The sequence below is a fragment of the Mustela nigripes genome, chromosome 9 (genome assembly GCF_022355385.1).
Source record: "Mustela nigripes isolate SB6536 chromosome 9, MUSNIG.SB6536, whole genome shotgun sequence".
Classification (NCBI taxonomy): Eukaryota; Metazoa; Chordata; class Mammalia; order Carnivora; family Mustelidae; genus Mustela; species Mustela nigripes.
In genome coordinates this window covers 74,702,026-74,728,850 of record NC_081565.1, presented here as the reverse complement: position 1 = coordinate 74,728,850, position 26,825 = coordinate 74,702,026, and the positions used below count along the sequence as shown (strand labels likewise).

Here is a 26,825-nt window from a genome sequence, read left to right as displayed (position 1 = left end):
ACCACCAAGTTGGGGAACAGTGACAGAAATGGATTCTCCAATGTGAACATTGGGTGCCACGTGCATTTGCTGATTTTGTGTTTCTGGTACTTGGCGCTTCTTCCTAAAAGTTAGCATTCAGTACCATGGCAGGCAAGACACCCCCTAGTGGAGAACCACAGACATACAACTCTTGGACAAAATGAAATGCACCTTCTTAGACCATATACAGAGAAGTTAAGTACAGGCTACATTTCACATCCTTCCAGTATTTCTGAATCTAGAAGGATTTAATTTGTGTTGTAGGATTAGCCATGCCCGACACCAGGGGCTTTTCAAAATGAAACGAGCAGCAAACCAAGACTCTGGTACACATGTCTCTAGCATTTCTAAACAGTAATGTTTCCCAACAAGCATATATATGCCTAGCAGTAGGCAGCAAACCTATTGGAGAATAATCATTCTTACAAGATGGACTGCTAAGAAACGTGGCTCTGAAGAGGTAGGGTAGCAGGTTAAGGTGTTCACTGATTGTTCTTTGGAGAAATATCAGATATATTCAGGAAAAATGATTATATATAGAGAAAGTTCCTTTATGTTAGAGTTCCTAAAATTCTCCTGGCTTCCTTCTAGTCACATAAGATCTACTGGATTGATAAAGTTGCTTTCTAGAAATGGCGATAAAAAGAAGAAAGAAAAACCAAACAAAACTTTTCATGAGGTGCCTGCCTTCCTTTGTGAAGTGCATAAATTAGCCCTTGAAAGCCCAACAGTTGGAGGACTGCCATTTCAGGATTCTTGTCTGATAAAGGAGGCTGCACAATTTAGGGTAAGAGTATTTGCCACTCTGTGAACCCTCGGCACTTACCAAATTACTCAAAACGGGAAGCAAGCCAGAGGCCGCCCTGGGGCTTCATGCTCTGCTTAATCAAGCTGATCCCAAGAAAAGGATGGGCGCTTAGGTCCACAGGAAATGGGTTTGAGCCCATAAAATGAGGCTCTGGGCAACAATAACCTAGGCTTCCTTGACCTAGAACAGATAAGTGCTGTGGCCCCCAGAAGCCAGCCAGTCAGGGCAGATAGGAAAGGGGTGATGGCAGGGAAAGTAGATGACAAAGTAAGGCAGAGAAGCACTGGGCATTCACCCAAAGACTGACCTCTCTAGGGATTTTGCAGAAACCCACACACCATGCCATCTGTTCTCAGCTTCTCAGAGGAGCGGGACACAAAGCAGTCTCCTTACCCAGGGTCAGATTCTGAAACTCTGCAGGTAGCAAAGATTACTCGTAGTGCAAATGACCCTTGAATAAGTTCTTGAGGTGTTCCCTAAATTGTAATATATGTGGTTAAAATCCTTTGTGTATAAAATCATTTACAATAAATCTTACGGACGCTGAAGTTTGAGAACACTGAGCAGGAAGAGAAGGAGGCTGTAATACCATTTCAACTGTGTTCAGCATCTCCTCCACACAGACCCCGTACATCCTACATTCTCTGTGGTGGTTTTTAAAAATGTCCAGAAATTCTTTGACACTCCTTGCAAAAGTTGGAGCCCAGTTCCCCTTCCCTTCAGTTTGGGTTGAGTTTAGCAACCGCTTCTAAAGAACAGAATAAAGTGGAAGTGACAGTGCGTGACTTGTAAGAGTAGGGTCCTAAAAAGCAGTGTGACTTCCTCTTTGCTTTCTTGGGTCACCCACTGGGACAGGTCAGCTGCCATGTGGTAAGGACACTCAGGCACCCCTATGGAGAGCTCCAGGTGGCGGGGAACTGAGGCTTCCAGGACAAATCCAGGAAGGAACGGAGGAAGCCTGCCCACAGCCATGTGAGTGACTCACCTTGGAAAAAGCTCCTCCGGCCCCCATCAAGCCTTCGAATGACAGCAGCCTTAGCCGGTGTCTTGAAAGCTGCTTCCTAAGAGACCCTAATCAGAACCACCTAGCTGATCACTCTTGGATTTCTGACTGACAAACTGTGAGAGAATAATGTTTGTTGTTTTATATTGCTAAAGTTTGAGATATTTTAATATACAGCACCATCCCAGTGAATGTCCTGAGCACCCAAACCTCCAAACTAGCCTTCATTCTTACTTGTCCTTCTTTTTAAACCATTTCCCCTCCCATCCGGTTGACCAGCCCATCCTGTAGATTTGCCTCACATCTCCTGTCCATTCTCACCAATGCCACTTATGCGAATGCATAAATGCTCAGGTGTGTTCCTTCCTTGCAGGAACCTGTTTCCCTTTTTCTTCTTCTGATTTTTACTCCCCACACCCTCCAAAGCATTTACTGAATCTCCTTCTCAATCTAACCCTCTTGTTTAAATCCCTGCAGGGATCCCCACTGCCTGAAGGAAAGGGTCATGAGGTCTTCCTGCTCCGCCCCTCCCTCCCCCATGCCAAGCGAGAGCCTCCTCTTCTCTTGCCCACTCCCTGCTTGGCTCTGCTAATCTTGCTTGTCTTCAACTACTTGGCTTGGACATCTCGGTCTCCGATCTCACCCCCAACCCACAAAGTTGGGTTAGGTTATATAGCAGAAAAGCTAACTATGGAATAAACGCCTTATTTAGACGTGAAGATGCCCACTCTTCTGGAAAGTGCTTCTCAGTGTCTCATATTGGAACTTGATGATCAAAATGCTCTACTGACAAATCACTTTTGTTAACAAGTTCAGCTTTCTTCCATACAGAATTTTGGGATGATACTGTCTCTTACACAAATGATATGACAAAGAAGTAACTGCTCTAACACGAGCAGGAGGAGCTCAGCTGGTGGCCTCCTGTGTCCTCCACGTCAGCAACATGAAGCTCCTCCCTGACATTAGGAGGACCAGGTTCTTGTAGAAGGTGGGGAGAAGTGGACAACTGTGGGTCTTCCGAATTGAAGCCAGTCTTGGGTGTGCAGGCCAATGGCTTCAGCAGATGGCCAAATAACGGCATCCTGGGCACCAGCCCCTCCGACCCTGCCCACCCACCACCTCACCAGCTCAGCTCCATCTGGAATTCATCCTTTGTGGAGAGGAGGCTGCGGGCGCCTCCTGCCCTACCCCCATCCAAGGAAACAGGCTCACAAGGCTTCCTCTCCAGCCACAGAGCAATGCACTGGGGGCACTGACTTAGTTTTATTTCCTTCCCTTCAGACGTTCAGGAGCATGTAGACTCTGGCACAGAGAATACGGATGCGAGCCTACAGAGATACTCTTCCAACTGCTGCTCAAGTAATCATATTTGCTGATCCACAGGGTGTAGTAGAGGAGTGAAGTCTGACTTCTCCAGAGCTGGGCTCAGCAGAGATTTTCTCTAAAGGGCCAGACACTAAAAGTGTTAGGTTTTGCAGACCATACGGTCTCTGTGGCAACTACTCAACTCTTGTCAGAGCACGGGGCGGGGGAGGGAGGAGGGGGAGGGGATAGGGGGTCTGGGGGGTGTGGTGGGCAGCCATAAGGAATATGTAAATGAAGGGGTGTGGCTGTGTTCCAATAAAACTTCAGGGACCAAAATAGTAGGCCCGACTGGACTGGACCTGGAGGCGACAATTTGCTGAGCCCTGTGAAAACAACTTGAGTAAAATTTCATTTCTCAAAGTTGGAGGGGAAAAAAACCCCACACATATATATATAAAATTGTGAAGTTTTAATGTTTTGTGCAAGTGGCACAAAATTATGTGTGAGTATAAAGAGTATAAACTGAGGTAGTTTGGGGCTTTATTTATCAAAATGATAAATAAATGATAAATGCAGATAGCTTTCAACCAGCTATTCCAATGGCAGGAATACACAGAGCAGAATATTCACAGATGTACACCATGACATATGTAAAAAGATGTTTATTGTAATAAAAAATGTGGTTTTTTGAGTAGTATGAATTTGATGGTGATATAAACACGAGCTAGTTGAAATTCTCCCTAATTACTGCTGGCCCAACTGTACTGTTTTCATCTCCCTTCCCCACTTTATGTTATCTTGTCACTTTCGGTTATTAAAATCCAATTCAGTTTAGAGCTGCTCATTTCTCATCTTAAAATCTTTCTCCAAAGCTAAGTGTCAGGGAACTCAGGATAGAGAGGCTCTTCCCTCCCCCTTCCCCCCACTCCTCATCTTCCTCAGATGTCTTAGGTCCAGAGAAGGGGTGGGGTGGGTGGGATCATGCAGTGGGCGCTGGGAGAGCCTGGGCTGCACTTCTACTGCCACGCCTCTCCCCAGCCAGGTTGGGAGGCAGCTCGGTTCTCTCTAAAGCCCCAGCCTCTGCTTCCCTGAGGGTCCATGGGCTCTCCCCCTGCCTTCTCCTTTGGTACCAGAGACCTGGCTTGACTTCATTTTCTTCATTCCGTCCTCAGCTCCTGGCGCTGCCTTTGGCTGGGGACTTTTCACCTTGAGTGGCATATTAATACGCTGTGGAGGTCGCCATCACAAAGAACACAGCAGATTTCTCCCAATTCTGGAAACTAGAAGTCCAAGAGCAAGGGGTCAGCCAAGTTGGTTTCTCCTGAGGGCTCTCTCCTTGGCTTGGAGATGGCTATTTTCTCCCTGTGTCTTTACATGGTCTTCACCTTTATGTGTGTCTGTGTCCTTATCTCCTCCTCCCCTTCTTTTTTTAAGATTTTAATTAATTAATTTAAGAGAGTGAGAACGAGAGAGAGAGAAGGTGTAGGGGGGAGGGGCAGAAGAAGAAGGACAAGCGGACTCTGTGCTGAGCCCGCCCCGAGGCTCACTCCCACAACACTGAGATCATGACCTGAGCTGAAATCAAGAGCTGGGTGCTTAACCGACTAAGCCACCCATGCACCCCTAATCTCTTCTTATAAGGACATAGACCATATCAGATTAGTGTCCCATTCTTAATGACCTCACTTCAATTTAATTACCTCTTTAAAGACCCCCATCTCCAAATACTAGGGATTAGGACTTCAATATAGGAATCTGGGGCGGGGATGGGTAACAATTAAGCCCGTAACAGGTGGGGTGCTACTGAATGACTCAAGCCCACCCTGCCCACCAAGCTCACCCTACCCCACCCTGCCATGACAGTGTAGGTCACTCTCTGCCACCTTCGTCAGGGCACACAGAGAAGTCCACTGCCTATGTAGACCTCTGATGGGAGTAAGAAGACGGTCTCCCTTGTGGAAGGTTTTCTCAATCTCTACCCGATTCTCCTGCAGCAGCCCTCACTTGGCTTTGGAGAGGCAGAAAGGGACTCCCCCCACCATTCCTAACCAACAATGACTTTTGAAAATTCCCTCACACTTCTCCTCCCCAATCTTCCACTCATATGGGCTGGGGTGAAGGCTGACCTTGGCAAAAGTGGGTCAATTTTTAAGAGGCCTTGGGGGAAGCATCCAATCCAACTGCTGAGAGCACCCTACCATCTCTTTCTTTGGGAAATGGAGTACTGTGCACCACTGTGCCCTAAGCTTTGGATCCAAGTTGTCCATTCACTAACTAAAGGAAATTTCTACTTAAGTAATTTATTTTTTTAAAATAATATGAGGAATAATCTAAATGCCCATTAATAGATGAATAATTGAGTATAGCATGAAATTCATCATGGTATATCAATATAAAAAAAATTTCTAACTTACTTACATGGAATGGCACCTCAGATATATTTCATAAATAAATATATTTAATAAATAAATCAACTCACAACATGGTATGTTTAGAAATGACAGCATTCGTATAAAGTTATAAACATTTATACATATTTTGGGGGATAGATAATACCTAAAGGAACAGAAATATACTATTAATTGCAGCTACCCATATGGAGTAGGTATGGGGAGAAAGGAGCTCTTCTGTGCTGTTTCAGTTTTTAAAACACAAGCACGTGCCACATTTTAAAATAAAGAGGTAATTTAAATATAATTAGATGCTGTAAGAGTTTCTAGAAATCTTCTCTTGGGCAAAGTCAAGTTAACATTAGAAAAATTAAGTGCTCAGTAAGGAGTAATTGAGCTGTTTATCAGTAGCACTGTTCTGCTGTCACATCCCACTGCCATGTTACCAGGATCTTAATGTTTTCCAAAATAAAGTGTAGGAGGCAGCAGGCATAAACGAAAACACGAACCGTCAGCATCACGGAAGAAAGGCGGAGAACACCAGCCTCCCAGCAGCCTCCTGGGATGGGGCTGCCACCGCCCCCTCTGGTGGCATGTCTCTCATATTCGTTTATCCTCACAAGTACTTCCAAAGGTCTGGTCTGTGCAAGCAGCGGGGATATGAAAATAGCTAAGACACAGACACGCCGCCCACCTTTTATGGGACCTGCTGAGTCATCTTTTGCTGTAGGTCCGTTCTCATTTATTTAATTCTACCCTTGTTTTATAGTCTGTATCTGACCTCTGCCCTTGTCTTTTCACTTTGGCTCCTTTGACTGCTGCTCTGTTTCCCTAGTGTTGTTGCTTTTTTGCGTTTTAGTCTTGCATTTTGTTTCCTTAAAAAATAATTTTTTTTCCTCATTGAAAATTTCTATCTGAAATTTTCTATTTATTTAAATTTCTATTAATTTTCTATTTATTGAAATTTCTACTTCTATCTGAAAATTTCCCTATTTCCTTTATGTTCTTTTCCTTAACGAAAAAGAAAAAAACTTGATTCCACATTGCATCTCTCTGCCTTCACAAGTCTTTATACTTTTGTGGAGGTTTTGTTTTCTAGTTTTTCGGGGTTTTTTGTTTGTTTTTTAGATTTTTTTTCTCTCTCTCTCTCTTTTAAAAAGATTTACTTATTTGAGAGTGTGATCACGAGCAGGGGGGAAGGGTAGAGGGAGAAGCAGACAGCCCTCTGAGCAGGGAGCGCAATGCGGGACTCGATCCCAGAACCCTGGGATCACGACCTGAGCCACCCAGGCGCCCAAGTCTTTATGCTTTTGACATTAACACTGATTTGGGGTAGCAACTCTCTAAGTCACTGTTGTTTCTGGTTCTCAAATGAAGACACTGAGGCAGAAAACAGAGTCATTTCCTTCTAGATGGGCCGTCAGATCCTAAAGCGTCAGTTGGTACTGTGCTCCCCATAAAAACCCAGGGGGCGGGAGCCCTACCAGGCAGCCTGCACCCGGGAGCCCTTGTTGAATCAATAACCTGATGGGTACTTCACTGTTCTGTGCCTTTCGTACCACTAACCTATTTTCATTTTCTGGATTTCCTTCCTGATGGTTCAATGTTTCCTTGCTTTCCTCCAACACAAAGTTCCTTTATCTTTTCATTCCCACCCAGTCACTGGCTGTGAATGACAAGGGAGTCACCTCTCAGACCCCAGTGACCCCAGGAAGCAGGCTGTGCAAGATACGGGCAGATTTCTGGAATCTGCTCTTGCAATCAGTTTCCCACGAGCTCAGGCCCGTGGCCGATAGGGACACAAGCTTAAACGGATACACGGGAAGGAGCGGGACCTGAGCATTCCAAATAGGCCCAGTGGCCAAAGAGACACGGAGGGGCCGCTTCTTGCCATCTTTTTAAGCCACTGTTTCCCGAAGCCTGTGCCCATAGGAGAGATTCCACAATCTATGGAAAAGGGCCTTGTGCCAGGGAAGTTTGGGAAACCCATATATTATACCCTCCTCTTGAGACTTTATAAGGCACGTGAACCTGTCATAGATTCTGAGCTGTCCTACAGAAAATAAATCTGCTTGATTTTGTGTACCTCACAAAGGTAAACTAAGGAACTTTCTCTTCCTCTTCTTTTTAACCCTCTCTCTCTCAATATGTTCACGCAAAACAAAATTTCAGCAGCACAGCTCTGAGACCCAACCCAGCGTGAGAAGCAGGCCGCTCCACACATCTGGGACAGCATCTACCAAAAGCCTAGCAAACATGGCCACAGTTATTCCTCCTCACTAGCAGCTGAGGCAGACAGCCTGCCTTTGAGTCCTGGCTCTGACCTTTTGAAAACTGGGACCTTCATATATACAAATGAAGTATTACTCACTCATAAAAAAGAATGATATCTTGCAACGACATGGACGGAGCCAGGGGTGTGAAGGTGAGACAAAGACAAGTATCTATGAGTTCACTCACATACGAAATGTAAAAAACAAAACAAACCAAAAAAAGAGACCGGCAAAAAACCACTCTTAAATACAGAGAACAAATGGGTGTCATTGCCAGGGGCTGGGGTGGGGGGGGCGGTGATGAGTGACGACGGGTGCCCTTACGGTGATGAGCACTGAGTAATGGAGGAATATGAAATCATTATATTGTACGCCTGGTGTCCTTATAAGAAGAGGAGATTAGGACACAGACATACACAGAAGGTAGACCACGTGAAGACAGGGAGAGAGCAGGCCCCTCCAAGCCAGAGAGAAGGGTCTTGGAAGAAACCAGCCGCACTCATACCTTAATCCTGGAGTTCTAGCTTCCAGAATTGGGGAAAAAAATTCAAATTTTCTCACTGAAGCCACCTGGTTTATGCTACGTTGTGACGTCAGCTCAAGCAAACGCGTATAGTATCTGATCTCCTTCCCCCACACTCCTAGTTTCAAGGAGAATCTTAGCTCTGGAAGGGCTTATCAGGTCCTCCATGCATCCCTTCTCCTAGAAAGCCCTTCTACTGCTGCCTGACAGATTTAGAGGAAATGAGAGAAGCCCTAGCGAGGCCCCTCGAGACAGAGACAACGATTCCATCACCTTTACTTACACATGTCCCACTGCATTGTATAATTACATTCCGTGAACCTAACTGACAGGATTTGATTAATTTCATACTCTCCGGAGGGACGTTTTCCGGTATCTGCACAGCTACGCCAACTTCACAGGGAGATCTGATACATTTAGCTATTTCTTTAACCTTGGGATGTCTTTATTGTGAAATGTACACAGCTATTTAGGGAGAAAATGTGCTTATGCTTTTGAATAACTGTTCACAGAATTACAGCATTATGTGGGATTCCCGAACTCTGTTCCATCGATCACTCCCCATTCCCTCCTTCCCATGCTAGTGAATAACAGTTAGTACCGGGAGAGAAAATGAACAGCCCAAGACCATTCACCTACCCCTGAGCTAGTTAGAAACAAGGCTTGAGCTTATAACCTGGTAAGTACACGAAAAACGTGGTGACAGCCTTTTTATGCCAAATCTTGTCTCTGGCCTTGTATCAAGGACATGATCTTTGATCACCCCTGAACTTAGCCCAAGGCACAGAGAAAACCTCCCCATGGCTAGCCCACAGATGGGGTTTTGCTGAATCCCAAGCTTTCTGTTTTTCATTTATCAATACTAGCCTTCCCATGGATCAAAAATCTCCAGCTGTCTTCTCATCTCCCTGTCACCTGCCCTCCTAACCTACCTCTCACACAGCTGCTCTCTCGAGATCACACCAGGCTGCCTTCACGCCTGTTTTATTTTAGGAAGCGCTATTTCCAGAACTCTCGATTTCATCAACGCTTCCTGGATCTTTCTGGGAGTTGGACGTAGAAAAAAGTATTAGCTAAGTAACGATTTTATTCCTCTTTGAATAAAAGGTTCTCTTGCTTCATGGGCAGTGGTAGCTTTCTAAATGCGGCTTCCACACCAGGTTTGGACTATATGCTGCTACAGGAAGCCTGTGCTCCTTTCCGAATTTTGCACTGGAAGGGACTTTGAAGGATCTCTGTCTGCAGGTAAAACCAGACCTAAACATTCTGACTATCCACCTGGAGGTTTCCAAACTAGCTTCCCACAAGCTTTGACGGAAGTAGCTTCTACGGTACTCAGTTTTTACTCAGTTTGTTTATCAGGCTACGCTTTTGGGTAGGAGTTCGACAAACATGTGTGTCCTAGAACCATATGGAAAGCATTAAACTAGTCTGGGGAGGGTACATGACAAAAAGAATGGTTCAGACACAGATTTTGCCCTTAAATAATTTAAAATCTGAGAAGAAAAGACATACTCAGGTTCACACAAAACAGCACAAGGGGAGTCAAAGCCACGAGACATAACCGGGAGTTTCAGAGGCAAGAGTAGCCCCTCTGACCAAGCGCACAGAGTCCAGGAACCCAGAAGCTCCAGACGAGAGGTAGTGTTTGGGTGGGACCTGGTGGATGGGCTGGGGAGGGAGGGGGATTGACTGCATCTGAGCGCTCCTGCTTCCTTTCTCCGCCCTTTGTCCTCAGCCCTCACACCCACAGTCAGGATCTATTCTGTTCTTCCTCTTTATGAACCAGAATCTTCTTGCAGCTTATCAGGGGCACCGATGGGCCTAATTCCTGTCTTCAGACTAGGAGTTCTCCTTTCTCTTCTTGTAAGATTAGAGTCGGCCGTAGTCCCACAGGAAAGAGGACGACTAGAGGAAGTCACCATCCCCTTCATGTCCCAGCCCAACAAGGAGAGCTCAGTAGATGCAGAGGCTTGGGGCCTGGGCTAAGTGTCGTCACTTAGCAGAAACCACGGGCCAGCATGAGACCATGACCTCGTGCTGAGTAATCAGACGTGGATTTAGCCTTCTGCAGGTACCTCCATCCAAGCCGGCTCCGTCTTGCTTGGATGGCGGCCATCACGCTTTCTTCCTCTTGCTTACGTTAACCCGAAGCGAGCGCAACAAGGATACAGGCTCCCAGTCATGGGGAATGACATGGTAACCTGTCCCCAGATGAGCCCACTCTTCTCCAGGCACCTCTCCCTCAATTTTCAAGCACTCTAGCCTCTCTTCCACATCTGCCCTTCTGGGATCGCCCCCCTTCTGGGATGGCCTCCCTTCTTTCTGCCTGGGGCAGAGTTCCAGCCTCTCTGCTGTCGAAGGTGAACAACCAGCTCCCGCCTTGCCTCCCCGCTCTCCCGCGCCCGTGCTGTCCACTGCCAGTCACAACACCCAGCTCAGAAATCTCTGGCTTCCCACTGCCAAGACACATAACACAAACTTCCATGTTTCCCCGCAGGGCTCTCCAGCATTTAGACCAACTCAGCCGTGGGTCTCCAAATGCTCTACCTTGCAGGCAAAATGAGCTCCTAGCTCCCCAGTCTTGCTGACAGCTCGCCTGCCTCTACAGCTTGCTTGCTTTATATTCCCTTCTGCTGAAGGGCACCTTCCTCCCGATTACTGAACCCACTTTATTTACCTATTTATTTATTTGACAGCGAGAGACACAGCAAGAGGGAACACAAGCAGGGGAAGTGGGAGAGGGAGAAGCAGACTTCCTGCCAAGCAGGGACCCTGGGATCATGACCCGAGCTGGAGGCAGACACAATGCCTGAGCCACCCAGGCACCTTGAACCTACTTTATCCATGAATCTTGTACTTGCCCCTTTACAACCGAGGAGAAAGACCAAGGCCCTCCCACCCTTGAGGGCCCAGAGCTCCACAGTTAGACCTCTTATGGAACTGACTTCCTTCTGCCCTTTGCAAGCCATTTCTTTCTTCCCCTCCTCGCTAGAGTGAGGGTTGCATCTTGATTACTTTTGCAACACTCAGTCCTGAGGGGCAGCATCTTGTCCATAAGAAAGGCACAAGATCTGAGAGTGCCGTTCAGTTACACTTCTCCCAGACTTTTTTGCACCTTTCCCCCAAATTTTTAAGGGTTGGAAAGCAATTAGGAAATGCCACCTTATCCTTAAAATAGAAGAATGCTAGTTTTTTTTTTTTTTAAGCCCTGAGAACTTCGAATTCATGGACTAGATTTTGCTAGAAGCTTCTGATAAGGCTGAGAGGAAACAGCACAAGATCAAGAGCTAGGCCTCTTGGTCCGGATCTCAGCTGCCCAGCCACTGACGGTGACCTTGAGCCAATCCCTCGCTGTAACCAGGGCTCATTTTTTTTTTTTTCCTTTGCCTGTAAACTGAAGAAGTGAGTGAAAACAAATTCTAAGATTTACTTCAGTTTCTCTTACCCTACCAATTGAAACTTGGGTTGTAAATACAGAGACTCAGCAAACTATCAAAAATAGTGGGCAAATGGCCTGCTGGAGCCCTCAAATGATAATGTGCTTGGACAGGGGGCATCCACTCCTGCCTTTTATCCTACACGCATCTTGCACACCGATCCCCCCAACAACCCCACGATTCCTGCCATTATTAATGTAGAAGGACCTGCAGCCCAGTGTTCTTTGTCAGCTCTGATGCAGACAGGATACCAGGGACAGAATCTGTCCTTAGCTGATTTTCCCTCTGCCCCTTCTTCCGCTTGCCCCTTCACCCCAGCTGCACTATTGACTTGGAACTGATAAAGAACTGAGAACCCATCCCAAATTCAAATACTACTCTAGCAGGAAGTTGCTGTTCAGAAAGCCTCTATTTACCAGATCTTGAGGCAACAGAGAAAGGGCAGGCGATTCCAGATTCGGTAAAAATTAAAAAAAAAAAAAAAGAAAAAGAAAAAGAAAAGAAAAGCTTTTATGTGCTGTGGGTGAACTCAAGTTTTCCTGTCATAAACTATATTGAGTATTTGAACCTACAGGCCAACCCCACACCTTGTGTTCTCGCTAGCTAGGAAGTATGAAGTCTAAAGGTCAAGGAAGTATTACGATCCTTTAATAAGAGATTAAATTTTTCCCTACTACAGAGCCATTCAAGAATGAAAAACCAAATGGGGTGTAAAGAAAATTCACTGAGATATACCAAAGAGAGCCCTTGCCACGAAAAAAAAAAGTTAATTTGGCTTCATAGTAATAGGAAGGAGACTCTGGCTTCTTATCCTTAAGTACCTTTAAAGCTTTACACCTTATTTAGGACAGAAAGGTTACTTTGCGTTACAAAGTAAAATCTCCCTGAAGACGTTTAAACACTGCTAACTGCAAAGGACAACAGCCTCAGGTCGTTTTTATCTGTCTTTGAGTTGCAATGCAAGGTTCAAGCCATTTGAAAGTACAAACTTGCACTATCCCGAGTATGTGTAATTTACCAGTAAAGACAGGGTTTTCCTCCCAGATAAGAAGTCGCTTATCAATTAAGAGAAATTTCATGGGTCATTTTATTTTTTATCACCAGGAATTTTAATCTAATGATTCCAGATTTCACTTTCTGCAAATATGATCAATTAATATTTAAGAATACTTTTGTCAAATTGAACATTTCAAAGTGGTCTCAGGCAGTGGCAGTTCCCATTTCTCTCTATGGCTTGGGGCAGTCATCCAGGAGGAAGTAAGCCTGGAGGCTGGGCTCGCTCACAGGGCGGTTTTCAGAAGACTCACACCACGTCAGGAGTTCATATGAAAGAAGGGGGCGGTTGACACAGATGCTGTCCCTCTCCCTGGAATCACCAAGACCAACCAGTACTCTGATCTCTGGAAGAATCATACTTGATTTAAATCCCTCCTAGGTGGGAGTCTAGTTTTGTTTTGTTTTGTTTTTTGCTTCCACAGAGGAATTTAATAACCCATGTATTTCTTGTTTGAAATTGACCAGGTAGTCATTTTGATTTAGTTTCTCATATAACTTAGTTTCTCAGTGAAATAGCGATATTCTGTCCATACTGTATTTTATCTCTGGATTTTGAAAAGGTGGGAGAGAACAATACAGGTCCATTTTGGAGGATGACCTATTTCTGCAGCTTAGAACTTAGGTAAGATTTAAAGATTACAAGATTCATTCGAAAAAAGGAGAAGTGTATGTTACCAGCTTTGGCAACTATAAGTAATAACACAAGAAATAAATATGCCAGGAAATAAGAAATAAATATGTACCAGGGCCTCTCCGCCTGTCAGACAGAAATAAGAAATAAATATGTACCAGGGCCTCTCCGCCTGTCAAACTCTTGCCATTAGGCAAGAGTCCTCAACGGTTTCCAAATTGTCCCTTCCTTCGATTTTCTATCTCCATTTTCATCATAGGACGGAAGGCAAAATGTTTAGAGCTGTTACAGAGTCTTGGTTCCCTAATGACCTGCTCGCCAAGGGAGGGGCAGGAGACAGCCTGGAAGACCCCAAGCCTTCCCAGTCGGAGCTGATACAGAAGGAAATGCAGCTGCCAGCTGTCTCTGGCGAGGGGCTGGGCAGAGCCCCGCATCCTCCTCCTCCTCCTCCTCCTCACTCCCCTCCAACTTCCCAGCAATAGACAGGTCCGCGAGAACGACACTCTCCATTGCGATGTGTCCTGCGGACACCCGGTCCTCCCAGAGCCGCACCGGGACCCACCTACCTCCTGAGGATGCGGGGAGGCCGGCTACCCGGAGGGCGAGAAGGATGCTCGGTCGCAGCCGCTCAGCATCTCCCTTCCGGAGCGGTTAACTGGGAATACACAGTCGCCTCCATTTTCTGGTCACGTGTCCCTGCCACATCTAAATAAGGATGATCACCTGCCTCCCAGCTCGCCCGGTGACCCGGCGGCCGCCGGCGCTCCCGCGAGGGGGGATGGAGCCCGGGCCGCGCCGAGCTGCGGTCGGGAACACACACACTCTCTCATCCAGGTTGTGGAGCCACAGAAGCCCCCTTGGTATTCGTGTCTGCTCCCCACAAGTGCTCCCAGCCCTGCTCCTGAGTGAGGCTGGATGCGAGTGGGCTCAAAGCACAGGTTGGAAGGAATCTAGTTCCCCTGAAACATCTTTAAAAAAAAAAAAAAAATCCTGTAGCTTCACAGCACAACGCAGTAAGATGGCAGCGCGACTATTTCCTTTGCATGGACAATGGGTAAGATCGTAATAAATGGACTTTGGAAGCATGGTCAGACACATAAACAAGGCCAATCAAGGTTCCAGAGACGGTTATGATGTTTGCACAAAATCATGGCTGTTGGCAGAAAGAGGCGTGGGGCCATAACACGTGTGGGCTTTGTGGTCAGAGGTCCTAGAATTTGAATTTAACTTCTACGATTTATTAGCGAATTCCGACCAGTTACTACAGTGCCTGGTGACTCACACCGCTGACTCCCAGGTGGATAATAAGAATACCAGCACTTTGAAGAACGATGCATCTAGAACTCTTAAAGAGTCTAGGTGAAAATCCACTCACAGGAAATGTTAGGTACTAACACAATCATTAATTCTCAAAACGCTGACAGAAATATTTGACAGGTAAAGTCAGTGAAATAGGAAGGAAAAGTTTCATGCCAGTTTCATGCATTCCTTTCTTTGCTTGTTTGCTCTTCATTAAAAAAAACAAATATGATCAGACAAACCAAAGAATTGTGATCACCATCAGGCAAAATGTCAAAGCAAAAAGTAACTATAGGTACCGTCCTCAGAACTGGATTGCTCAGAGTTCCATGTTACATAACCTTTCAGACTTTTTTGTTTTTGTTTTTTCTTTGGTGGGGGCAGGGCTGGGGGTAGAGGCTATGATTGGGGGATAGGGCCACTTTAGGTACTAACAAAAGAGGAAACCATTAACAAAATAGGAAAGTGAATTACTCAGCTGAGTACCCCGCTGAGTGCTTAAGAAACGTTAGCTCCTGTTCTTAGTACTTAAAATGATGGCTATTTCTTCCCTCACCATGGATGCGCTGGGTGGTGGGAGGGCAGTGGTAAAGGGAGAAGAGGAAGAAGCAAATTTTTTATATCTTTATTTAAACTGAAAGCCTTACAGGGGCACCTGGGTGGCTCTGTTGGTTAAGCATCCAAACTCTGGATTTCGGCTCAGGTCATGATTTCAGGGGGTCATGAGATCAAGCCCTATTTGGGGCTCTGTACTCAGAGTCTGCTTTCCTTCTCCCTCTGCTCTTCCCTTTCCCCACAATGCCTGCTTGTGCGCGCTCTCTCTTTCTCTAAAATAAATAAACTAAAAGCCTACAAAATTATTCAGGCTTATGAGCAGTTGTGACATAAGTTCTCAAGTGCCGTCTACCTCTCAGAGGGGTGAGCATGAGGAAGGTGTGTCTTTGGCAGGGTTACTGACCCGCAGAGATTCAGCAAGAGTGTCAGTGCGTTTCTCAAAGCCAAGATGAGCCAAAACCGTCAGGGAAGCACAGACAGCTTTAGAGCTGGTCTTACTCTGGGTGTCCAGGCTGATGGCTAAAAACGGGGCTCTGATCTTTGTGAAGTGCTGGCTCATTACAAGGACTTCCCCTTTATCAGCTGGAAAAAAAAAAGAAGCCGCTGGAGCGTACAGAAAGAGGAGTTAAGTGTTATAGAACAGACACTGTAATTCAATCTATTTTGTAATCTGTTTTTAAAAGTCAGCAGCTGATACAGAATCTGTTCCATCACAGATACCTTTAAAAATTTAAGAGGCACTTCGTTAAATGGGGGAACTGTGGATATCTGTTTTCAGCAATGATGTTTCCTTTTGTCTTGTAGGATGTTGTCTCAGCCTGTGCCGGAGCAAAAGAGCCCTAAGTCAGAGTCAGCTGGGCACTTGAGTAAATGTATTGTTTTATTCACTGCGATGCTGCGGCAGTTACAATTATTTAAAAAAAAAAAAAAAAGGAAAATAATAACTGCTTAAACGCATGAAGTAGCATCCTGATCATTATATAAATGAAAAGGGGGTGGGGGTGGTAGAGTCCAATTCTCCAGGGGAGTTCAGTTATGCTTTGAGAGCCCAATACATCCAAATCATTATTTAATAAATTAAGGTGAAAAAATAAGAATAAAAAAGGTCTTTGAAGATATATATTGTCAACAGCTACATGAGTTGATGGTTGACAGATGACTAAGCAGAAGTATTTTTCTCCTCTGGACAAGCTGGTGGAGGCACAGTTGACAGGTGCACCTCCTTTTCTCCATGAGGCTGAGGGAAGTGGTAACAGCACTTAAGGAAACCGAAAGGCTTTGAGAATCTTGGAGGAACTGTATACCGGGAAACAAGGACACTCAAGTAATTATGGTCTCAATTCCGAAAGAAGAGGAAAGATGAATTTTTGCAACATCTGAAAAGATGCATATCCCTGTTATGAACTGAGTGCGTCCCCCACCAAGTTCATCTGCTGAACCCCCCCCCCCATACACACACAATGTGATGGTATTAGGAGGTGGGGCTTTGGGGAAATAATTAGGATTAGATGAGGCTCCCCCATCGTGACTAGAATTAATGCCCTCTGAAAGGACCCCAGAGAGCTTTCTTACTCTTTCCGTTGAGGAAGTTCTGCTGTGGGGATACCAGGAGAAGGTGGCAGTCTGCAACCAAGGAGAGGATTCTCATCAGAACTTGACCTTCTTGCCACCCTGATTTCAGATTTCTAGCCTCCAAAGCTGAGAAATAAATTTCTCTTGTTTATAAGCCACCGAGTCTATGGGAATCTGTTATAGCCTGAATTAAGTCATGCCCAAACTAAATTTACCACGTGTTCCTTGGAAAAGGAAGCAGCAAACACCAGAAATGCTCTGTTTCATTAAAAGCAAATTATATGGGAACAACTTGGCTTTCTTTGCCATTCGTTCAATCAGGCTGTATTTCTGGGGCACCTAATAAATGGCAACTGCTTTCCTGGAGAGCATATTCTCAAATGTGGAGACAGAACAGAATCCACTAAGCAAATAAACAGAAGGGGGCTCCTGGGTGGCTCAGATGGCTAGGTGTCAGCCTTTGGCTCCCGTCATGATCTCAGGGTCTAGGGAGCTGGCCCCACATCGGGCCTGCTCAGGGGAGAGCCTGCTTCTCTCTCTGCCTCTCCCCCTGCTTATGCTCTCTCTCAAGTAAATAAAATCTTTTAAAACAACAACAACAAATAAACAGAAGAAAATAAATCAGGGCAGTGGGAAGAGCAGGGTTCTCAACCCTGGCAATACTGACACGTAGGGCTAGATAATCCTTCGCCGTGAAGGGCCCTCCTCCTGTGTGTTGTAGGACACGTAGCAGCATCTGAGGCCTTTACCCATGAGAAGCCAGAAGCATCTGCCCCAGAGTGACATGGTGTGTGTAGAAGGAAGAGCTCTCTGGGGAGCATGAATGATAAGAATAAGCCCTATCAAGAGAAGTCTAGACAGAGAGTACAGCTGGCATCAGCTCACTGAATTGTTAAAGGGTCTGGTGGACAAGCTCAGAGACTGATGGAAAGAGTACTCGGCCAACGGAAATGTAAGCAGCAACCAGGACACACAGGGCCTTACAGGTGGTAGTTAAGAATCAGAATTGAATTCCAAAATGACGTTGGATGGTTTTAAGAAGGTAGGTGGTGAAAAGATACAGATGTCGTGAAAAGAAGGGCCATCTGTACCCCAATGTTTATAGCAGCAATGGCCACGGTCGCCAACCTGTGGAAAGAACCAAGATGCCCTTCAACGGACGAATGGATAAGGAAGATGTGGTCCATATACGCTATGGAGTATGACGCCTCCATCAGAAAGGACGAATACCCAACTTTTGTCGCAACATGGATGGGACTGGAAGAGACTGTGCTGAGTGAAATAAGTCAAGCAGAGAGGGTCAAGTATCCTATGGTCTCACTTATTTGTGGAGCATAACAAATAGCATGGAGGACATGCGGAGATGGAGAGGAGAAGGAAGTTGAGAAGGGAATTGGAAGGGGGAGGTGAACCAGGAGAGTCTGTGGACTCCAGAAATACAATCTGAGGGTTTTGAAGGGACAGGGGGGGGAGGTGGGGGGGAGCCAGGTGGTGGGTACTAAGGAGGGCATGTATCGCATGGAGCACTGGGTGTGGTGCAAAAACAATGAATTCTGTTACGATGAAAAGAAATTTAAAAATAAATAAATAAAAATTTTAAAGAATTAAAAAAAAAAATAAGAAAGTGGGTGGTGAAAGGAGTATCTTTACATCCGAGAGGCTCACTCAAGCCAGTGAGTGGAGTACGGATTGCAGGAGCGGGCTGGGCGGACCGGAGGACAGGAGTGGAGTGGCCGGCCAGGGCGGGGCTGCCATGGAAGGTTGAGTAGCGTGCGCTCGTGTGTGTGTGTGTGTGTGTGTGTGTGTGTGTGTGTATTTGCACGTGCGCGTGTTGGACTCCATCTTCCATAAGTTTTTGATTTGGAGTTGATCAACATTTTGAGATAGTTTATGGGAGGGAATTAAAAATTTTCCTGCCAGGCCGTTACCTAGAACAAAACTCTCTTAGGGTGACAATTAAAAGAAGCCGCAGCCCTTAACCAAAAGTTAACATGGTGGGGGAACGTAACATCCTCAACCTGGGTTTCTGCAGAGCTGGACCCAATCTTGGGGCGACTCTTCGACAGCGCTTGTCCTGAGAGAGCTGTCCCCTGGATCTTGGAAACAGGTCCTCTGCTGCACTGGAGGAATAGTCAGCGACCCTGCGCATTCACAGATCTCAGCACACTTTTCTGAAGCTGTGGCTCTACGGCTTTCTAATCAGCCAGCTGTGCGGGCTCCACTCGCTTACTTTCTCCCTCTTGCTCTTGGCCCCAGGAGGCTCCCTCCCACTCTGAATCCCGCTTGGCTTTGGGGAACCTGGTGGGAGTTCTAAGGGAGGAAGCGGGAGGCAGGGAGCTGCACTCCTCCAGCTTCCTCTCCGAGGGAATGCCCCCCAACTCTCCGCCAGGGCTATCCTCATGAAAACCCCAACATTCCTGTTCTGAGTTCTGGAAAGCACCTCTCCTTGCACCCGAGGCCTAGGAACGAGAACGACCGTCCTGTTTCCATTCCTGAGCTACTATACCGTTCCTTGTGAGCGCCTCACACTTTCCCTCCATCTTTGTAAATACTCCCTTTATGAAAGATTTCTCGAATTATCCTCATTTGAATGTGTCCTCTCTCTCCTGCTGGCTCTCTGACAGACTGACTTATCCAGCTTTTGTAAGCCATGACTTCTCCTCTTCCTCACACGCCATCAATTTTCATGGAGGTTTTTTTTTTTTTTTTTTTAATTCCTGACATCAGTTTTGACATTTCACCATTCCAGCTGGAGAAATACCTTGGATTCTTTCTCAAACTAGAAGCCAGCACAACACAAAAGGGCTCCTCTGTGGGTGTTCCTCCCACAGGACAGCTGACTTGTACCACCTCGTCTTGGTGTTCATGGCCTTCTCTGGCTATAAAATCCTTTACCACAAAATACCATATCTATAAATATATGGGGAACGTAGATGTATAGTGAAGGGCTTTGATCCCCTCACCCCCTCTTGCCTCTGGCTGCTCGAGTTGGCCCCACAAACCACAGATGGAGGGCAGCCCACGGACAGGGCAGTAACCGTCACGAATTAGCTGTGGCGTGAAATGTGCTTTCAGGCACGGGAAGGCCTCGGTGGGTCACATGACAAAGGGAAGAGGCAGAGGCAAGTTCTGCTCAGTTATTCCCCAAATAACTCTGGGAATGTTGGCTATTAAACGTGATATACTTCTCAGCAGGACAACGGGAGGATAGGAAGAAATATGTCAACCTATAGAATACACGGTAAAAAATGATTGCTTTGGCCTCTGTGTTGTATCCACAAGCAATAGGCAGGAAGGGAGAAGACAGAAGTTCAAGTCCTTATGTTACCACAGTCTCATTTCTGGATGACGTTAACGGCTCATTTACTGAGCTGGTTGATCTATGAAGTAGGGATAATAAAATTCACCCTGTTGAGCTCAGAGGGTGACTGGTTGGACCAGACTTATCTGAAGTCTGTTCTGGGTAGGGCTGGCCAGAAGTGGAGACATAGCAGGGGGCCAGTGGGGAGACATGGGAAAAAAAAAGAGACTAAGGCCTGAGTTAAACTGCAGAGTTAAAGAACTTTGAATATATTTATCACCACCAAACCACCAAACATAACACACCAAGTGATCAAATATAATTACAAAAATAAATGAACACAGAGTCAGTGCCAAGTTTGGTCTTCCAGGTTTGGTTCAGGGCAAAGCCAAATAACCGTGAATAAACAAGGGACGGCTGTCATATATGGAGCATGGGCTGGCCTGGGAGAAAGGGTGAATGTTTGGAACTGGGATGCAGCCCATCCAAACAGCAAGACCCAGGGAGGGGGAGGCATGTGCTCAAAGAGCCTGATTCTTCTGCGAGCCCAAACATAACGTTACCCAACCCCGAGAGAAAGAGTCGACAGATTATTTCTTTACCCGTTTTTCATTTTCAGCATTTATGTGGATTTAAGACCCAATGTACTAATACCTCAACCCTAAGTCCCAGACAGAAAAAGGCTGGCTTTAGAGGATCTGGTGAAATTGTATAAAGGCTTAATGGGGTCGCTCATAGGGAGAAAAGGGAGTTATTTCCCATAGTCTTGTCAGACAGAAGAAAAAGGCCAACATTACTAATTTAAAAAGAAAGAATGCACAGAGATGACCATAAGAAGCAAGTTGTGAAGAATATCACACCTATTGGGTTTGGAGGTCATTTTAGTTTCAGGGAGAACCAAATCACAGAGCTAGAAGACAAGCTATAGCTCCATGGATAAAAGGATTGGGTTCGTTCTCTCTCTCTCTCTTTCTTTCTCTCTTGCAAGATTATATTTATTTGAGAGAGAGAGGAAGAGAGCACAGAGGAAGAGTGAGAGGGAGAAACAGACTCCCACCTGAGCAAGGAGCCCACTGTGTGGCTCCATCTCAGGACCCTGAGATCATGACCTGAGCCAAAAGCAGATGCTTAACCAACTGAGCCACCCAGGTGCCCCTAAGTGGGTCAGGTTATTTCTAAATACTGTTTCAAAAACACCTGTGCCAGAGCTCCCCTTGTCTGCCTCCCCTGTGCCTCCCACTGCCCTGCCCCTCACCCTTGTGTGTATCTACAAGAGCTGAGACAAGCAGAGTCAGTTTACTTCCTCCTCTTGGACATTATTTCCACTTATCACCCTGCACAGCTACTTCCTTACCCCACACCCAGAGAACGCCAATATATCTGTATATCGATCAACCCACTTTTGTGTAATTTTGAGGGTGGTGAGTTTACAAATGTTAATGGTTTCAATTCACTTAGCATGTAGCTAGTTCAGGCTTTTGAATATAACCTAGAATTATTAATATTATTTGTCAACTTGACGAGGCTATGGTGCCCAGTTATTTGGTCGAACACCAGTCTAGATGTTGCTGGGATGCTATTTTTTTTAGATGTGATTAACACAGACTTTGAGTAAGGCAGGTTATCCTCCAGAACATGGGTGGGCCTTGTCGAGTCAGTTGAAGGCCTTGGGAGGAAGGTCTGAAATTTCTCAAAAAATAAGAAACTCTCCTCAAGTCTACAACACAGACACTCTGCTAAGTTTCCAGCCTGCTGTCCTGCAGAATTCAGACTCAAGACAGCAACAACTCTAGCTTGAGTTTCTAGCCCACTGATCTCTCCTACAGATTACAGGCTTTCCAGCCTCTAAACCTGGGCAAGCCAATTCCAATTCCTTAAAATCATCTCTCTCTCTCTCTCTCTAGATCAAACATAGATGGATATCTTCTACTGCTCCTGTTGGTTCCATTTCTCTGGAGAACCCTGACTAGTATGTAATCAAATGACCCTTTTCTCCCACGACATTCTTGCAACCATGCCTTCTTTAAAAGAAACCTATAAAGGGTTCTTCATTTTAAGAAGATAGTGTGTGGGGCAGATTACTGTGCAGATGTTCTCTGTATCCCCACCAGAAAGATCGGGCCTATCCATTACTGTCTTGGGAGTTGGTGGTGATCCTGGGCTGGTGGGTGTAGAGCTGGAAGATGACCAAGGTGTTGGCAGAGCCTCTGGGAAGAGGAAAGGTGGATCCTAGGAACCAGAACACAGCACTGCAGATTCTAAGGGGGAGTGTTTCTCTCCCTACACTCCACAGTCCTGTTAACAAGAGCCAGTTGATGAAGTACAAGGAGAAGAGCCACCTTTTGAGGCGTCCTCGCATTTTGGAAATATGGCCTGCAGCTCTCAAACCAGGGTGGGCACTTGAGTGAGGGGGTGTGGTGGGGAGAGCTAGAAGTCAATTCCTAGCTCGTATGTCAGATTTCGTATACTATCTGCATAGACTATCCGCATATACTATCTCTTTTTGAAGCCCCAATTTTTTTTTTTTCCAGGATAGTCTTTGTTCTGCCCTATGACCAAATTCTATATCAGAAGACGTTTCCAAGTTTTTAGTCAGAAAAATAGGACTATCTCATATTGCTTGGGTGACTATCTTGCTGTGTCCATGGTTTCCTTCATCTCCCTCTTCCTAGACAGCTTGGCTGACCTCTTACCCTTTTCTTTGCCTTTCCACATTATGACTTTCCTGTAATGCCTATCTTGAAATACACCTCCTAGGGCCACATTATGACTTTGTGGGGCCTTAGGCACTCTTACTTTCCCGGGCTCTTTCCTTCATTAAAAAAAGATCCAGAACTTTCTTTTACATCTGCATTGGTAGGAAAAAACACATAATCTACAAAGAGTATAATAATTTTTTTCTTTAGATATTAAAAGAATCTCAAAGTTTCATGTGGGCCCTTTAAAAGTATCAGGGGCCCTGGGTACCCTACCTCCTGATGTGGATGGATAACAAACCGTTTCTTGTTCCTCCACCATAAAAGTACCCAACACAGATGCTTCCCCTCTTAATTTACTAGCAGGAACACACACTCTGGACATGGAAAGACTGAAATTCGAATCGCAGCTTCTTCAATTTCTAACTAGAAACCAGACGAAGTGATTCAACCTTTCTTTCTTTTTTCTCTTCTTTCTTTCTTTCTTTTTTTTTTTTTTTTTAAGATTTTATGTATTTATTTGAGAGAGAGAGAGAGAGTGCACAAGCAGGAGAAGAGGCAGAGGGAGAAGCAGACTCCCCGCTGAGCAGGGAGCCCGATACCGGGACTGGATCCCAGGACCCCGGGATCATGACCTGAGCCAAAGGCAGATACTTAACCGACTGAGCCACCCAGGTGCCCCTCGACCTTTCTGAACATCAGTGTTCTTCCTTGTGTAATTCCTGCCATGGAAAAATGAGGTAGTGCACACACGGGGCTCAGTACGCCGGCCATGGCGAACGCTCATGATAGCTATGTATATTTACACACACGTTGGTCATCAACTACTTTGATTTACATGTTATACTATTATCTCCTCTTCACCTGTGTTTCATTCTCTTCTTAAACTAGAGGACTGGGACCAGTGGTCAGACCAGTGGTTCTTCAACTTGAGCATGAACCAAAGTCACCCGTATTAAAGCACAGACTGCTGGACCCCAACTGGAGTTCTTGATTCAGTTAGAGTGAGGAGTAGGGTCAGGAACTTGCATTTCTAGCAAGCACCCAGGTGATTCTGAGGCTGCTGCTTTTATTAAAAAAAAAAAAAAAAGTAATCTCTACTGCCAACATGGGGCTTGAACTCACAACCCCCAGATCAAGAGTCCCATGTTCTACTGGCAGTCAGCTGGGCGCCCCCAGGCTGCTGGTTGTAGGACCCCACTTAGAGAATCACTGTTTGCCACAACTCCGTGCCCTCTCAAAATCTAGCACAGAGAGACCTTTCAAACATAGCCGAGAGTAAATTATTTACACAAAAGGTAATAATACAGATGCCGGTGGGGAAACTCTGCCCCCTCCCCAAATTGTGAGAAAACTGTCATTACTACAGGGGCTGAGCAGAAAAATAGGAGCAAAGAAATCTGCTGGCAAGAGAGGGGGCTGGTGGCAACAGGGGGCAGTCTCATCTGTTGGACCACAGGGGCATGAAAATGCAGATCAGAAGCCAAACAATAGCTCAGCCAAGGCAAGGCTGCCGGAGTTCTGAGCTCTATCCATAACAACACCAGCGGGGCTGCTGGGATCCATCTGCTACCCTCTTTCTATAACGGATCTGGGGGCTCTCTGGAAGGAAATAGCTTGACAGGAAAAAGGAAGATTAGGCCAACTGAAAAGGTCTGGATTTAGGAAACTGCCCTTGAATACGAGACTTTAACTCTTTAAGGCCCTTTAAGAACCCTTGATTTACCCCTGCTCTTCCTTCTTCTTTTCTTATTCCTTTCGGGGAGAGAGAGGAAATTTGTGAAGACCAAAGCTCTTGAGGACACATTCTGTTTACTTGCAAATGAGGCTCCTGCGGATGGGAACTTGAGGAAGGCCTGAGGTCCTCCAGCCAAAGCCACCAATTTCATGGAGGAAGAAATTAAGCCTAGGGTTGATCCCAACATACATGGCCAGTCACGGCAGAGCTAGGCTGGGATCCAGATTCTTGGACTCACAGGGAGTCCATGGTAGGCCTAGTCCTTTAGGCTCCTGAAATGAGTAGAAAAAAGAGATCTTTTTTCCGCTACATTTTAAAGAGGAAATAAGATCTTCCCTTTTAATTTGTCACAGTTTGGCCTTTTGTCCCTGGGAGCAAGAGGGCTCCATTAGGACAAATAAAGAGAAATGAACAACCTTTCATGGTGTCAACAGGGCCTGGGAAGCTCGAGGGCAGAGATGACATCCTGTTCTCTGACGTGCTGTCTTATACCCACTGGCTACCCAGAAACTCCATACCGAGCAGATTCTCAGACCCCATGTGGTGAATGAATGAATGAATCCCTAGTCTGATGGCTGTTGGCCAATTTTTCAGCCAGCTGGGGAGTGAATATTTCACACTAAGATTTTGAGCCTGCTGCGGCGTCTCCTTAGTCAGCCCTCCTCGTAAGTTAGCTGTGACATAAAACCAGACTTGCCTTTTGTGTGAGATAGGCAGTGTGTCTGCTGGAAAAGTACTGGCTCTAGAGGTGAAAAACCTTAAAATCCAAGTGTTCCCTCTGGTTACTTACTTCAAGGGACCCCCCCCCCCCCCCCCGAGATGTGGAAAGTAAAGGTAATAACACCAACCACATCAGGGTTGTTGTAAGTATTAAATGAGATAATATAAGCAAACTGTTTGGTGCTCTATGAAAAAATTGTTAGTGCCCTGCTTTCTCTGGTTCCAACTGCTTGTTTAAGAGTAATATAGGTATTGAGTAGGTAGAGTAGGGTAAGTATCAGAAGGGTAAGTACAGACTCTGGATGGAAACTGAAGTGTTTTTGTTTTGTTTTGTTTTGTTTTGTGACTGAAAATAGCCACAAATCCTCATTATCTTTATGTTTATTTATCAGCTGTTTTTACAGATGCTGCTTGGCCATACCTGGAAGCAAAGCTCCCATCATCCAGTTGTTCTTCATATTCCACAATCCCTCACCAGTTCCCCAGATTCTAATACAATATTTTTCATTAAAAAAAATAAATCTAGCTTTCAGCTTACCCTTTGGGTCTCGGTTTCCTCGTTCTGGGCTCCAGAAACTCTGTTTCCTCCTCCATTTCTGTTTCAAGGATCCTGTTTTTCCGAGAAGGCTGAGGTGGAAGCATTTCCCACTCATTGTCATGGCGGATGGCCTGCCCTAGAACCGCGTCTGGGCCAGCTCTGCCTCGGCCCTTGCTCTTCCGGGATTGGCTGCCCAGACCAGGGGCCTCTTCTAGAGTTAAAGATTCCACAGGCTTCATTCCTCCTAGAACCTGTATGTGGGGGCCCTCACCTAAGCCACAAGGGGAGGTCAGCTCTACCACCTGGCCAGACCCTCCAGGCCCCGAGTTCCTAGCTTCCAACGACTGATCGCCCTCTTCACTGTGACCCAAGACCATCCAGCTCTGGTCTTGCCCAGGGCTCTCAAGAGATGATCTCTTATCCTTATCACCTTTGGGAGACACTGTCTCTACAGAACCATCTTCTCTTCCACTGAAGGAGACGGGCTGACAGGAATCTGAGAGGCCAGCTAGCGGAGTTCCCGGCAGCCCTATTTCTTCAGGACCAGTGGGAAACTCTCCTGATTCGCATGTGCTTTCTCGAGCTTTCCGGGCCTCAGGTGTTGGGGGTGAATTTTCTTCATGGTTTACAAGTATGTAGTCCATGTGTAGCGCGTGACGATCTTCATTCTTCTCTGTGGACCTTTCTTCCCTGTATTCTGGTGTTATCTGCTCAGGCTCTTTGATAGGAATTACTTTTTCTTCTTCTAACTCTGACACTCCCTCGCCGACTCCTAGAAGTGGAAGATGAAGGCGAGAAGGGGCGAACAAGGCAGAATTAGCACATTATGTGATGTGTGATCTTTGCAAATGATCCATCTAAGGAGAGATAATTTAAGAGATATATATATATATATTTTATAGATATATATTTTATATTTTATATAGATATATATTTTTATATTTTTATAGATATAT

The 26,825-nt window shown here is 45.7% G+C and overlaps 1 protein-coding gene across 3 annotated transcripts in view; it reads right to left on the bottom strand.

Moving 5' to 3' along the window:
- The window catches only part of PRUNE2 (prune homolog 2 with BCH domain), an 80,675-nt gene that overhangs the window by 44,754 nt on the left and 9,096 nt on the right, over positions 1-26,825 (bottom strand). The window contains exon 3 of one of the 3 annotated variants that reach the window (XM_059411824.1): positions 25,870-26,641. In XM_059411824.1, the coding sequence (XP_059267807.1) occupies positions 25,870-26,641 (772 nt within the window). Of the gene's footprint in view, positions 1-14,016; positions 14,386-25,869; positions 26,642-26,825 lie in introns of those variants that run through there. The other 2 variants (XM_059411823.1, XM_059411822.1) reach the window with 2 other exon arrangements.